This window comes from Phodopus roborovskii, unplaced genomic scaffold (assembly GCF_943737965.1).
Source record: "Phodopus roborovskii unplaced genomic scaffold, PHOROB, whole genome shotgun sequence".
NCBI classification, from domain to species: domain Eukaryota; kingdom Metazoa; phylum Chordata; class Mammalia; order Rodentia; family Cricetidae; genus Phodopus; species Phodopus roborovskii.
Window position 1 is genome coordinate 2,590,850 of NW_026126646.1, and position 12,660 is coordinate 2,603,509.

A 12,660-nucleotide genomic window follows, 5' to 3' on the forward strand; every position below is an offset into this window, starting at 1 on the left:
CACTGCCACTAAGCCTACCTCAGATTTTCTTTTTACAGACATTTGTCTATATGCATTCAAGTCACTTTCTAAAGTAAACTGAAATTTGTGAAATGACAATCCTAAGATGTCACCAGGTGAGGACCAACACTGACACACAAACAGCATCCACAGGAAGACACATGAGCCACATACCTGCTCCTTCTGTGCCTCTTCAACACAGTGTCCACTGGCCTCACTGGAAGAGGCGATGCTGATGTGCTGCTCCTGTGAGCCGCTGCTGCCCAGGCTCCCGTAACCACTGGAAGCACTGGCATGAACCGGCTAGGAGGAAGGGCCCGTTTAGTTACTGCTGCATAAGTGGTACTGACATTATTCACCCCAGAGCTTCTGGTCTACAATCACCACAAAGCTAAGAGCTCCTTAAATGCTACAGTAGGTATGGGGAGGGTGAAGCTGTTAGCCTGGATGCTGTTGTGAGACATGCCTCAGCACTTTCCTATTCTCAGGGCAGTGCCTAATTTTCTAGTCTAGGTGGGGATTACAGCAACACATCCTTTTAGAAGCTGTAAGATAACTGATTTTTGTAAATCATAAATAATGTAATAAACTAAAAATTTAGTTCTTTAAATTTAGAATAGACAGAACACATGAAATAAAAACATAGAATTTTTTTTTATAAAAATTCAAACATTAAATGAATCCTAGAGATTTTTATAAAAGACATTTCTGGGGACTGGAGAGGTGGCTCATTGGATAAGAGCACTGACTGTTCTTCCAGAGGACCCAGGTTTAATTCCCAGCACACCCAGCAGTTCACAACTGTCCGTGACTCTAGTTCCAGGGGATCTGACACCTTCACACCAATGCACATGAAGTTAAATTATTTTTAAAGAAGACATTTCTGAAAACCCCTGGGCTCACATTCTATGTGTGTGACATACTTGACTTTATTTACTGACAGAACCCATCTTTGGTTGTTCTTTCAACAGGTTAATTTCCCTCTTCTTCCCTTATAATGACGAGAAACTGAGACCAACTGCACATCTCTACTACTTTTAAAAACTGAGTTTAAAAAAAAAAAAACAAAACAAAACAAAACACTGAAGCCCAAGCTCAGGAGCTGAGCACCCTGCTGGTGTATGAAGTGTGAAAAGAAATCTTTCATGAAGAAAACCAGAAAACAAGGTCTGCCCTATCAGTCTGCTGTCTCTCTCACACAGAATAAGGAACAAGATGGACAGAACTTAATCCATAGATGCAGACAAGAAAGCAAACATTTCTAAGATGTGGAGGTAAAGGTTCCTCTCCCCTCAGTGTGTTCTTGTGGTCTGATTTCACTAATACCGAACTAACCATAAAACACAATTTGGGGGATGATGTGCTTTTAAAGCCTCTCACTTTACCTGTAAGAGAAGTTTGTGAATTTGTTCTTGTAATTCTGTTATATCTTTGTCGTTATTAGTTGCCTTTTTTATTCCAGTGGCAAAAACATCCTCATTTAATGGACTCCTACAAAATGCCAAGAGAAACAATGAGCCAAGCAACCAAATTCATCTAAAATGAAGACTAAAATGCTTGCAACAGACCATTTAAAGAATAAGCTGTGTTTTGATGAAACAACTCTTTAACTCTAGATAAACAAAATATGGAGTTAAAATTCCCAAAGAAACAAACTAGATATAACAGTCTCTAACCCACATGGTCCTTGGTACAGAATACAGGACCTTGTACATGCTAGGAAAACACTCCACTACTAAACTACCTCCCCAGCCCCTGTTTTTTTTTTTTTTTTTTTTTTTTTTTTTTTTTTCTGAGTGAAAGTCTTTCTCCAATTAGCCCAGGCTAACCTGGGACTTTTGATCACCCTATCTCTATCTCCTGGGAACTAGAATTACAGGCAAACATCTGACACAATTTAAGTTTCTCTACAGCACTGATCTTTATATAACAGGTCCTGGATGTGCATGTGTATGTGTATAAATTTAGTAAATGTATGTGTATAATAAAACCAGTGACAAGCTACTTCTTTTGCTCCTAAGAGATTCAGTAAGGACTGGTTTTAAAATCTGACTGAGTGAACCTCTGTAGGAATGTTGATGCTGAAGTTGCCAAGCAGTAAATGCTTAAAACTGGGCTGGACATGACTCAGGGGTTAAGAGTACCTGTTGCTCTTCCAGAGTACCTGAATTTGATCCCTACCACCCATGTGAGGAGACTCATAACCATATATATCTCCACCTCCTAGGAGATGTGGTGCCTCTGGATACTTGCACATACCCAATGTGCAGGCATCCAATCTATACATAGATAAAAAATAGTAAAAATAAAACTAAAAACACTTAGTTGAGTGTGGTAACCCATGCCTTTAATTCCAGCACTTGGGAGGCAGAGGCAAGAGGATCTCTCTGAGTTTGAAGCTAGCTGGTCTACAGATCGAAGTTTCAGGACAAGCAGAGCTATATGGTGAGACCTTGGCTTAAAAACCCAAAAATAAATATGTGAAATTTAAAGCTGCTACTCACTTCTGCTACCTGCTAAAGTTGACTCTACAGCCTTACCCTGGTGGTGAAAATGAGGCTGTCACAATATTACCTCCCTATCTCATTGCAAACTTGAGAGATTAGAAATCTACCACTGAGATGGTTCTGTGGTTAAAATCATTTGCTGTACAAGCCTGATGCCTGGAGTTTGATCTCAGGAATCCACAATGAAAGGTGATGTTCTCTGAGCTCCACAAGTGTGTGTCATGTTACACATGTGGTTGTTCCCCCATTTTACATGATTTAAAGTAAAAAACAAAATAAAAGTTACTACCTGAACATAGTGAACGCCAACAAAGATACTAAAGACACTAACATTTATTAGGATCTTCTCCTAAAAACTGTACTAGTTTTTAAGAATATATACATAACATCTTCAAAAGCCATAAAGCAGTGGTTCTTAATATGAGGGTTATGACCCCTTTGGCAAATTCCTGTCTCCAAAAATATTTACATTATGATTCGTAACAGTGGCAAAATTACACTTATGAAGTAGCAACAAAATACTGGGTTCACCACAGCAAGAGGAAATGTATTAAAGGGTCCCAGCATTAGCAAGGTTGAGAACCACTGCTAAAGAGTGACAGTCATGTTCCAATTGCTTTACAAATATCCCTTCATTGGGATCTCAATCTTCTCCAGGTCCCCGAGTTATTAAGGGGAGAGAAGAGATAGAGGAAGGGACCAGTCTAGGTACCAGGGGTCACACACTCATCATGGCATGACACTGTATCTTGGGACCTTGGTAGAGTGGGCACCAAATGAGGAATATTAAATCAGATATATCACCTCATCTTATGATGTAGGCATTATTCCTGACATTTAGTGTGAGGCTGGGTGATGCTTGCCCAGCTCAGGCTGGATGGAAGAACCAACCAAGAAACAGCAAAGCCAGAGGTTGAAGAGATGGCTCCATGGTTAAGAACACTTTCTGCTCTTGAAGAGGACCTGGGTTTGGTTCCCAGCACTCATATAGCTGCTTACAATGGTTTTTAAACTCCAATTCCAGGAGACCCTGAGTCCTTTTCTTGCCTCCATAGGCCCCAGGTATGTATTTAGTACATTTACATACATGCAAGCAAAATATTTGTACATAAAACATGAAGTCTTTAACATTTTTTAATTAGTTTTGTATGTGTATGGTGTCTGGATGTATGTCTATGCACCATGTGCACGCCTGGCACCTGCACAGGCCAGGAGAGGACACTGGATCCCCTGGACCTGGAGTTACAGATCTATAGTGCAGCTACAGTGACCTAAGAAGCTGAAACACCACCCCAAGACTGCAAACATCAGAAAAACCAGAATGCTGGTAGTGCCATGAAAGGAACAGCAAAACCCGAATTCAGGACTTTATACATAACCATGTCCATCTTCCCATGACAGGTGACGGCTGCCCCACTCACCTCTATACCCCACAGCAGCAACTGATGAACTTACGTTCGAACTTTATGCCGACCAATGATGAAGGAAACCTTCCGGCTCCAGGGGTTCACAAAGCTGGACCAGCTGGAATCCAGAATGATGTAATCTCCATTCTGAGTGCAGAATCTGATAGGTGAGTGTTCAAATGGAGGATGGCCCACATACTTTAAAACTATGTAAAGTAACAAAGATTAAAACCAGACTTTACACAGATGAGAGTACAAGTGTCCTGCTTCAGTTATCTATTTGGGACTTTTTAGCACTTTAATGTAGGAAACGATTACTTTAGCAGTTTCAAACATTTCTTATTTGGGTAAAGAAAAAACTCTATTGAGAAATGGACTGAAAAATTACAACCAATCAGTAGCAAATAACAACTTCCATAAAGGAGCAGGCCCCACCTTTTTGGTGTATGGCAACCATCAGAGGCCGATCTTCTGGGTGCAAATATGTTAAGATCGATGTTCCAATCAGATCCTGAGGTAGGTAACCCAGCAAAGGTACTGCCCTGGGGCACAGGCACACAGCACAGGAAGCACGTTATACTGAGCAAGTAATTAAGAAGTTTTTTATACACTTAAAAATACCCACTTGGGCTGGCAATGTGACTCAGTGGGATACTATGTGCTGAGACTATGTAAGAATTCTATCCCCCGCTCTGCAAAATAAAACATCACCACTAAACCCTAGGTTCTCTATTTAATTCTAAACAGGACGAACATTTACAAAAAGGTGTCCACTAATGCATCCATGGAAGCAAAAACCTGAGTGGCTGTGCTGTGGGAACAGACACGGCTATCCATGTCAGCAGTCATCTGATACCTTCTCATTCCCTAACAACAGGCTTGCAGGCTCACGTGAACTTAGGAATCAGAAACTCTGGAGACTGTGGTGATATTTTGTTTATGATCTGGCCTGAAGACCAAAATGCAAAGCTAGCCACACTAGTTAGCTATAGAGGCCAGGCAGTGGTGGCTCACACTTTTAATCCCAGGACTCACAGACAGGCAGCTGGATCTCTGAGTTGAAGGCCACCCTGGGCTACACAAAACTGATCCAGTTTAAAAGCGCACACAAAGGTGATCCCAGCATGTGGAGTGACACCCCTTTAATCCCAGCACTAAGGAAGTAGAGACAGGAAGGGATATAGCTGGGTGGAGAGAGGAGACGGGAGGTCATGGCTGTCTGAGGAGGCAGTCAGTCTGAGGCCAGGATCGCCTCTTCCGTCTGCACATTGGCAGAGGTAAGACTCACTTTGCTTCTCTGATCTTTCAGCTTTTATCCCATAGCTGATTCTGAGTTTTTATTATTAAGACCAATTAGAATTCATGCCACAGAAGATAACCCAGGGACATGAATTTTCAGCAAGTTCCTCCAGGTCCTGTGCTCTGTTACATTGTCATTTAGAAAGAGCACACGGTAACAGCAGGGTACGGTGATAAAGTGGGCCATGAGCTTAATCAATATTGATATAGTTTGGAGCTTGACTGTCCCCCAAGATTAGTATATTACACTGAAAGCATGGCCCCCAGCCCCTCAGCCCGTGGCACTATTGGGGGATGGTGCAGCCTTCCTTCAGGAGGCAAAGTTCTCAGGCCCTGCATTAACTGTCAACTGGACACAGCTTAGAATCACCCCATGAAGGTTCAATTGAATAACTGCCTTCACCATGCCGTGTTAGTCTGTGGAAGTGACTGTAAGGGACTGCCTCAACTGTCTTAGTGTTAAGAGGGCTCTGTTCCTCCACAGCTCTACACTCAGGTCCCTGCCCTGCCTTCCCCCTGCTACCTGGTCCCAGGAAGTAAGCAGATTAACTTCACTCACCATGTGCTCTCCACCGTGATGCCCTGCCACACCAGAGGTCTCAAACCAATGGAGCCAGCCAAGTAATCATGGCCCGAAACAGCAGCCATTAAACCTTTCTTTCCCCTTACACATTGCTCACTTCCAGTATTTTACTACAGTAACAAAGGCTGACGGACACAATGTAATGTCAAAATCAAATATAGTATCCAAAGGCAACTATCACCCTGAAACTCACAGGAACGTTTTCAGGATAAAGAGGCCTTGGAAGGATGACTTAAGACAAAACCTGCTCCGTAAACATTTTCTGTGCTTCATTTTACACTAACACATGGCTCAGTCCTGTTTCTGATTTCCAAATTTTAAGAATAAGTAAAATTCTGAAATAAATGTGTGGTTGTATATACTAATACAATACAAACATTTACTTTTTTTTTTCTTTTTTTCCCCATGTTAGGGTATCTCTGTGTAACAGCTTTGGCTATCCTTGAACTCACATTGTAGACTCGCAGAAATCTGCCTGACTCGGCCTCCTGAATGCTGGAATTAAAGGTGTGCAACCACTACCACCCAGACAGCATTTGCTTTTGTTTGCTTGTTTGTTTGTTGTTTGAGGCAGGGTTTCTTTGTGTAGTTTTGGAACCTGTCCTGGAACTAGCTCTGTAGACCAGGCTGGCCTCAAACTCACAGACATCCACCTGCCTCTGCCTCCCAAGTGCTGGGACTAAAGGCGTGCACCACCACCACCCGGCTTTAAAAATACAAAACCAGGAGCTAGAAAGATGGCTCAGCAGTTATAAGCACTGACTGATTTTCCCAAGAACCTGAGTTTGATTCTTAGAACCCACCCTGCACACATAAAGGAAATCACTTTTTTCTAAAAAAAAAAAAAAAAATTCTGAAAAACAGCAATAAGCACAAAGTACTATCACTATGTTCAAAAGTAAAGCCATTTTAAAATTGCAGAAAAACAATGTAAATCAAAATGGAGGAAAAAAAATCTTTAAACATTTGCCTTTAAAAAAAAAAACCCATAAGTTCTCTTTTTTCCTCTTCAGACTAATTAAAAATTTAGTATAAATTGATTTGAGCAGCATTTGTCAAATGAAAGTAGCAGGAGAGTGAGTGCTAAAGGATTTGAGTCTTGGTCCTAAATTGAGTACAGTCACAATTTCTTGTTGAACTGGTCCTTGGTTTATGTAACGTACGAGTAATACACCTGAACCACTTATGCGTCAATGTAACGAAATATTGTAAGGTGTCATATAAATCACTTTAAAAAATACAACATACAAGATGTTTACAATAAAATTCAGCCAACAGGTACAAGTACTTGCCACCAAGCCCGCTGGCCTGAGCTGGATCCCAGACTCATACAGTGGTAGGTGAGATCCAACACCAGAAGGGTGGCCTCTGATCACAAATGTATGGACTAGTGCACGTGCATGCCCAGGCACAGACACACACATACACACACACTCACACAAGCACATACAGACAAGCACAGACACACACACACACACACACACACACACACACATCACACATACAGACAAGCACAGACACACACACACAAATGTGATTTGAAAATATATCTGAGAAGACTCGGTTTAAGGTGCTCTGTAACCAGCATGAACCACACGGGCAAACTGACAGTCTGACATAGGATACAGAACAGTACACAAAGTGTAACACACACCTGGAGTACCTTGGTTTGTCTTCCAAAACAAATTCCTTTTAGACTCAAAGAAGTATTTACCTGTCATCTACTTCAAGAAACACACATCCTGGGGTGTGTGTTGTGGTAAAAATCCTTTTATCTACAGGGATTCGAGGAGCTATTAAAAAAGGAGAAAGACTAAATAAGGGTCAAATATGCAATTAATCATCTACTAAACTAGCTACTAAACATACAAGGAATAAAATATCCAAATGAAATGGCAGAAATCTAACTGAAATCTAGGGTCTGACTGTCATGAAGTCAGAGATACAGTAAAATGATAGTTTTCATTATTAATTTGATTTTAATGAGGTCATATATGTGATGACTATATTATAGTTAATTTTAAATACATAAAGTCTATTGTAGTCTAAATAGCTAACTTCTTTATCACGAACACCTAATAGTTAAAGTGGGAGTAAGGGAAGGGCTGAATATTCTTTGATGGCAGTATATAACTAAATGAAAGCATTTGAGATAGCACTATAGCAATCTGTTAGGTAATAAAATTGGTACCATCGAGTGAGGCAAGCTCTGATCTAAAATGTGCACTGGAAAATTGCAGGCAACACTCTGACTTATACCAGTTACTTCAGCATGACCTCAACATCAAGAAATCGTAGTGAATTTGGAAAAGGGCATCCAGTGCTTGGAGCTACTCAGGAATACATACAACACACACACACACATTTCAACTCTCTGTTGCTAGCTACCTCAGTGCATCCCAAGCCACATTTACAGAAGTGCTGGTGTTAGTGTTTAATGTATAAATCAATGGTTTTATTATTTCCTTCTAAAACAATTTTTATTTGCATAGGTGTTTGGCCTGCATGTATGCACAGGTAGTCAGAAGAAGGTGTGAGATTCTCTAGTCTGGAGTTTCAGAGAATTGTTGAGCCCTCACATGGGTGCTGAGAATTGAGCATGGGTCTACTGAAGAGCAGCCTGTGCTCTTAACTGATGAGGTATCGCTTTAGGCCCTTTATCCTTTTTTTTTTTTTTTTAATGTAACTAATTTTTTATCATTGTTCCCCTGAACTAATTTTCCCAACAGTCAGTTTTTATTGTGACTTACAGGGTGGTAATTTGTAGGAAGCACATATCATGTCTCATCATAACCAACTGTGGTTCTAAGTAGTAAATGGAAGCTGCCTATATACAAGTTTAGTTTACTGACTATGCATACTGTAATTCCTGGAAGTTTCAAAACACTTCTAGAATATGTTGTTTCCCCCCTCTACCAAGTGCTGAGAGTCTAACTCACAGCCTTGTAGTTCCACAGCATAACAAGTACTCATCAGTGTGAAATACCTCCAGCTTTTGGTTTGTTGAGGCAGGGATTCACTATGTAGCCCAGGCTAGCTTAGAACTTGTTATGTAGCCCAGGGCATTCACACCTCAGTCCCTCAAGACATGTGCTACCTGGCAAATTCCATCATTCTTGTGACCTCTTCAAGTAAAGATTTTAGTGCTCTTATTTCACACAAGATAGATGTAAAAGGCCACAGAACAGATCACCAACAGAGAAGGGACTAAGTACTACATATCTATCGGAGTGTGAAGTATAGACCACGAGGCCACACTGTGGCCGTGGTAACAGCCCAGGAAGTCAAGGTCAGTAGACAGGGACATCAGTAGACACCAGCTAGAAGTGCTCACAGAGTTTATGGCCCACACTGCACATGAGGCAGTCTTCTGTCCTAGATCTATAGAAACAGCCATGCCCACACTCCTGTTTGGACTTCTTCTGCTCACTGAGCACAGGACATCCTGACTTACCTTCATAACCAGAGTGGATCTTCTCAGCCAGTGCTAGACAGCAAGGCTCTGGTTCTGGCTGGGCAGAGTTCTGAACATGAACCAAATAGGGGAGGATCCGGAATGGATAGCAAAGCTTCTTCTGCGCTCTGTCCCCACCGCCACTGGAGAGATCAAAGGTGATTAGAGCTGGTCCTGCTGCACTCAGCCCAATGCTAAGAGCTGGGGGTGCTCCACAGGGAGTCCCCAAGACACAAAGACCCAAAGCTAAAATGTTTAGACATGTCTGTTTCCCCAAAAGGAAGGTCAGCCTAAAATCTTAGCACCCCTGGGCAATAACACATATTTGCTATTCACTGCATAAGAGGTTTTACAAGAGGACTGCTTACATCTCCGTGAGAGTCATCCCACCCATGACCTGTTCATAACCATACCCCCAAATCCGTTGACTTTTACCCTTCCACTGTGAGGTACACCAAGCACTACAAATAGAAAACGGGGTCCCATTGTGATCACATGGCCAAACCCAACTCTAGAGTACTCCTTTTCCCCTTTTAAAGAACTGAGCCAGTCTCAAAGCTCCAGCTACTTCCTTGGCTACTGCAGGCTTGGCCTTTTACATCTGTCCTGAAAGTACCTGGCTGGGGAAAAGGCATTACAGCCTAGCCGCCAACCTGGCCTCTGGAGTAGAGTCAGACCCCTTCCCAGTTCTCACTGAGGTAGCTCTGAAGATGAGCAAAAGTTTTCTTCTCTACTGCCACTGGGACACACCACCATGCTGTGGACTCTAAGTGCCAAGAGTGAGCCTCTCTCCTAATGTAATCTAGATTAGTGACCCTTAATCCCAAGGCAGTCTCAGGGTCATTTGGATGAGGGCCTTCCCCCAACACACAAGTTCATGCTCATAATTGCTCCACGTCTCTCCTATTGCTATGAAGAGCTTCTGGCTTGTCCATGCCAAAGGTTCTAAATGTCATTTATATACACTTGTCCTACATATTGCCTACTGGCCTGTATCTCCACATACAACTAGGTTCTCATACAGTCTCAATGTAGACCCAATTAAGTCAGGCACACTAAGCACTTTGTTACATGCTCCTGGGCCTTAACTATCTCCACTCAAGATTGTTATTGCCATCCCTTACTCCATTTATATCATGCCCCAGCTCTAACCCATGAGTAAGTCCTGGGTAAAGCATCCAATTTTTTTCTTTCCCCACTGCACTAGTCTTACTGTACAAACCAAGCCTTTCAGTGCTGACCTGGTCCTTCACACAGCAGCCCACACAGTCCTTTCAAATCAAAGTATGGTTTCTTGATAAATGAAGCCTCCTAGTACTGTCGACAAACACTGGCAGTAAGGACTGACCCCACATTCAGACTGGGTCCCAATGGTAATGCCATTTCCCTCCACCTGCAACAGGGGATGCCTGGAGAAATCATGACTCTTAAGTTTGGGGTAAGAAAGTCTATGTTTAGTCTGGGATGGTCTCATGACAGAAAGCAAAGGAGGCTGTCAAAGATCACGTGGATATTGTTGCAAGGGCAGGCAGCTACCCAAACAGTATTCCTACTGGTCAAAGATGGGGTAGCTTCATCATTGTAAGGTGAATGGCAACTTTGCCTTTTAGAAATACATTCTAAAATACTAAGGGAGGGAATGCCTGAGACCTGACATAAGAAAGCAGAGGGGAGGAGCTGGGGAAGGCACAGATAGATGGTACCGGCTGGCCATGGCTTATAGCTGGGCTAGCAGAACGTATTAGTTCATTACACTATTTTCTCTGCCTTTCTTAGGTTAGAAAGTCCTCAGGAAAAGGTTTTGAAAGTAATCTCAACAAAATGCTTCCTTCTGAAAGTGATGTAGTCCCTGGCCTCTCCACCTACCCCATCTTCCCTCCTGTCCAGCCAGGTTCCTCGTTAACCCTTCCACTTCAGGTGCATTCCAACCCAGGCCTTTGCACTTCTGTCCCTCCTCAGCAACTTCTTTAAAGTTGCCTGGCTTACTCCCTCACCTTCTTCAGGTCACTGGCTGCAACTGGGATTCCTAGAGAAGGGTTCCTTCACTGCCAGCTTGGATGTGCTTTGTCACCACCAAAGCACCTGTCAAAAGTAAACTGCCAGTGCAAAGGTAGGGGGCACAGTGTGGGCTCAGAGGTGACAGGAGCACCACCACAATGAAGGGATCGATGCAGTCCCTGTCCAAGTGGGTTAACCTTGGTGACAGCTGGTGGTTAGGTGTCTGGCTCCCTCTGCCTTTTGTCCATGCCAGTTTGCCCATCATGGGGCCCTTGCCCAATCAGAGCATGTTCTCTGGCGCTAAGAGCTACAAGCCCAAACACTTCTCTTTTACAAACTAGCCAGTCTTAGAGCTCGTTACAACAGAAAACAGACAAAATGACGGAATAAAACAGCAATTTCTCCACTGTCCAGAACTAGCTCTCTTGTCCACATATTTGATGCTAATGGGCACATTCATATATATTTAGTTTCCTGCTTACAGAACTTAAGTGCATGGAAACAAAACTTTTGCTTTGAATAGTCTGATTCAGATAGGACCTAAAGGTATTTAGTATAATAAACCTGTGTGTCATTTACGTTGGGAGCACAGCCCGGAGATCCTAGAGGAACCAGGAATGCTAAGTATACAGGATTGTCTTTCCAATGGGAAGAATGACAATACCAGTTCTTCCCTCCAGAAAGCTGAGAACTGGACGTGATTAACAGCCTGGTGATCTGTGTCACCTGTGGGCCAGGCTGTATCAAGCTCCTACAACCAGGACCAGAGGTGGCTAGTATCTAAATGACCCTTACAGCCAGAGGCTCCCCCAAGTTCCCACAACCAGGACCAGAGGTGGCTAATAGCACAAATAAACTCCATGCTATCTGAATGACCTGACACCAGGCTAGACCCTTAGGCCCTTAAGCTAGTACAGACAGCCTGTCTCTAGAACCCACTGTGGAGGGTGTGGCATTCCTGAGTTGAGTTTCAATGTAATTATGTTTCTTTGTGCACTGCAGATTGTACTACAGCAGGAAACTTTTTTCTAATTGTACTGGGCTTAAATACATTGAGAACAAATCTACTATTAGACTCCATGAAGTCTGATCCAGACTGACAAGACAAATCCCAATTGACACCTGCAGGGACACCCCCCCCCACATTTACTGCAATCCAGGCATGTTCTTGATAAACACACTTGCAAATGCCTCAGTAAACCACACAGCCCTCCCTCCTGTGGACTTTTGTTGTGTTAGCTTTCCTGCCTATGCCTACAGACACATTAGCTCAAATTCCCCCCCCCCCCATTTTACAGCACATCTGGTTATTTCCATTATACACATTTTCCCTTCTATAAACATCTGGAGTAGTTACTAACTTCAATACTAATGTTTTTCCTTGCTGGGCATGGTGGTACACACCTTTAATTC

At 42.6% G+C, this 12,660-nt stretch overlaps 1 protein-coding gene across 1 annotated transcript in view; it reads right to left on the reverse strand.

The window, feature by feature from the left end:
- Per3 (period circadian regulator 3) overlaps window positions 1-12,660 on the reverse strand; it is a 42,985-nt gene that overhangs the window by 23,801 nt on the left and 6,524 nt on the right. Inside the window, 6 exon segments of the mRNA XM_051173882.1 lie at window positions 175-303; window positions 1,386-1,491; window positions 3,963-4,119; window positions 4,349-4,455; window positions 7,510-7,588; window positions 9,250-9,392. Coding sequence (XP_051029839.1) covers window positions 175-303; window positions 1,386-1,491; window positions 3,963-4,119; window positions 4,349-4,455; window positions 7,510-7,588; window positions 9,250-9,392 — 721 coding nt within the window.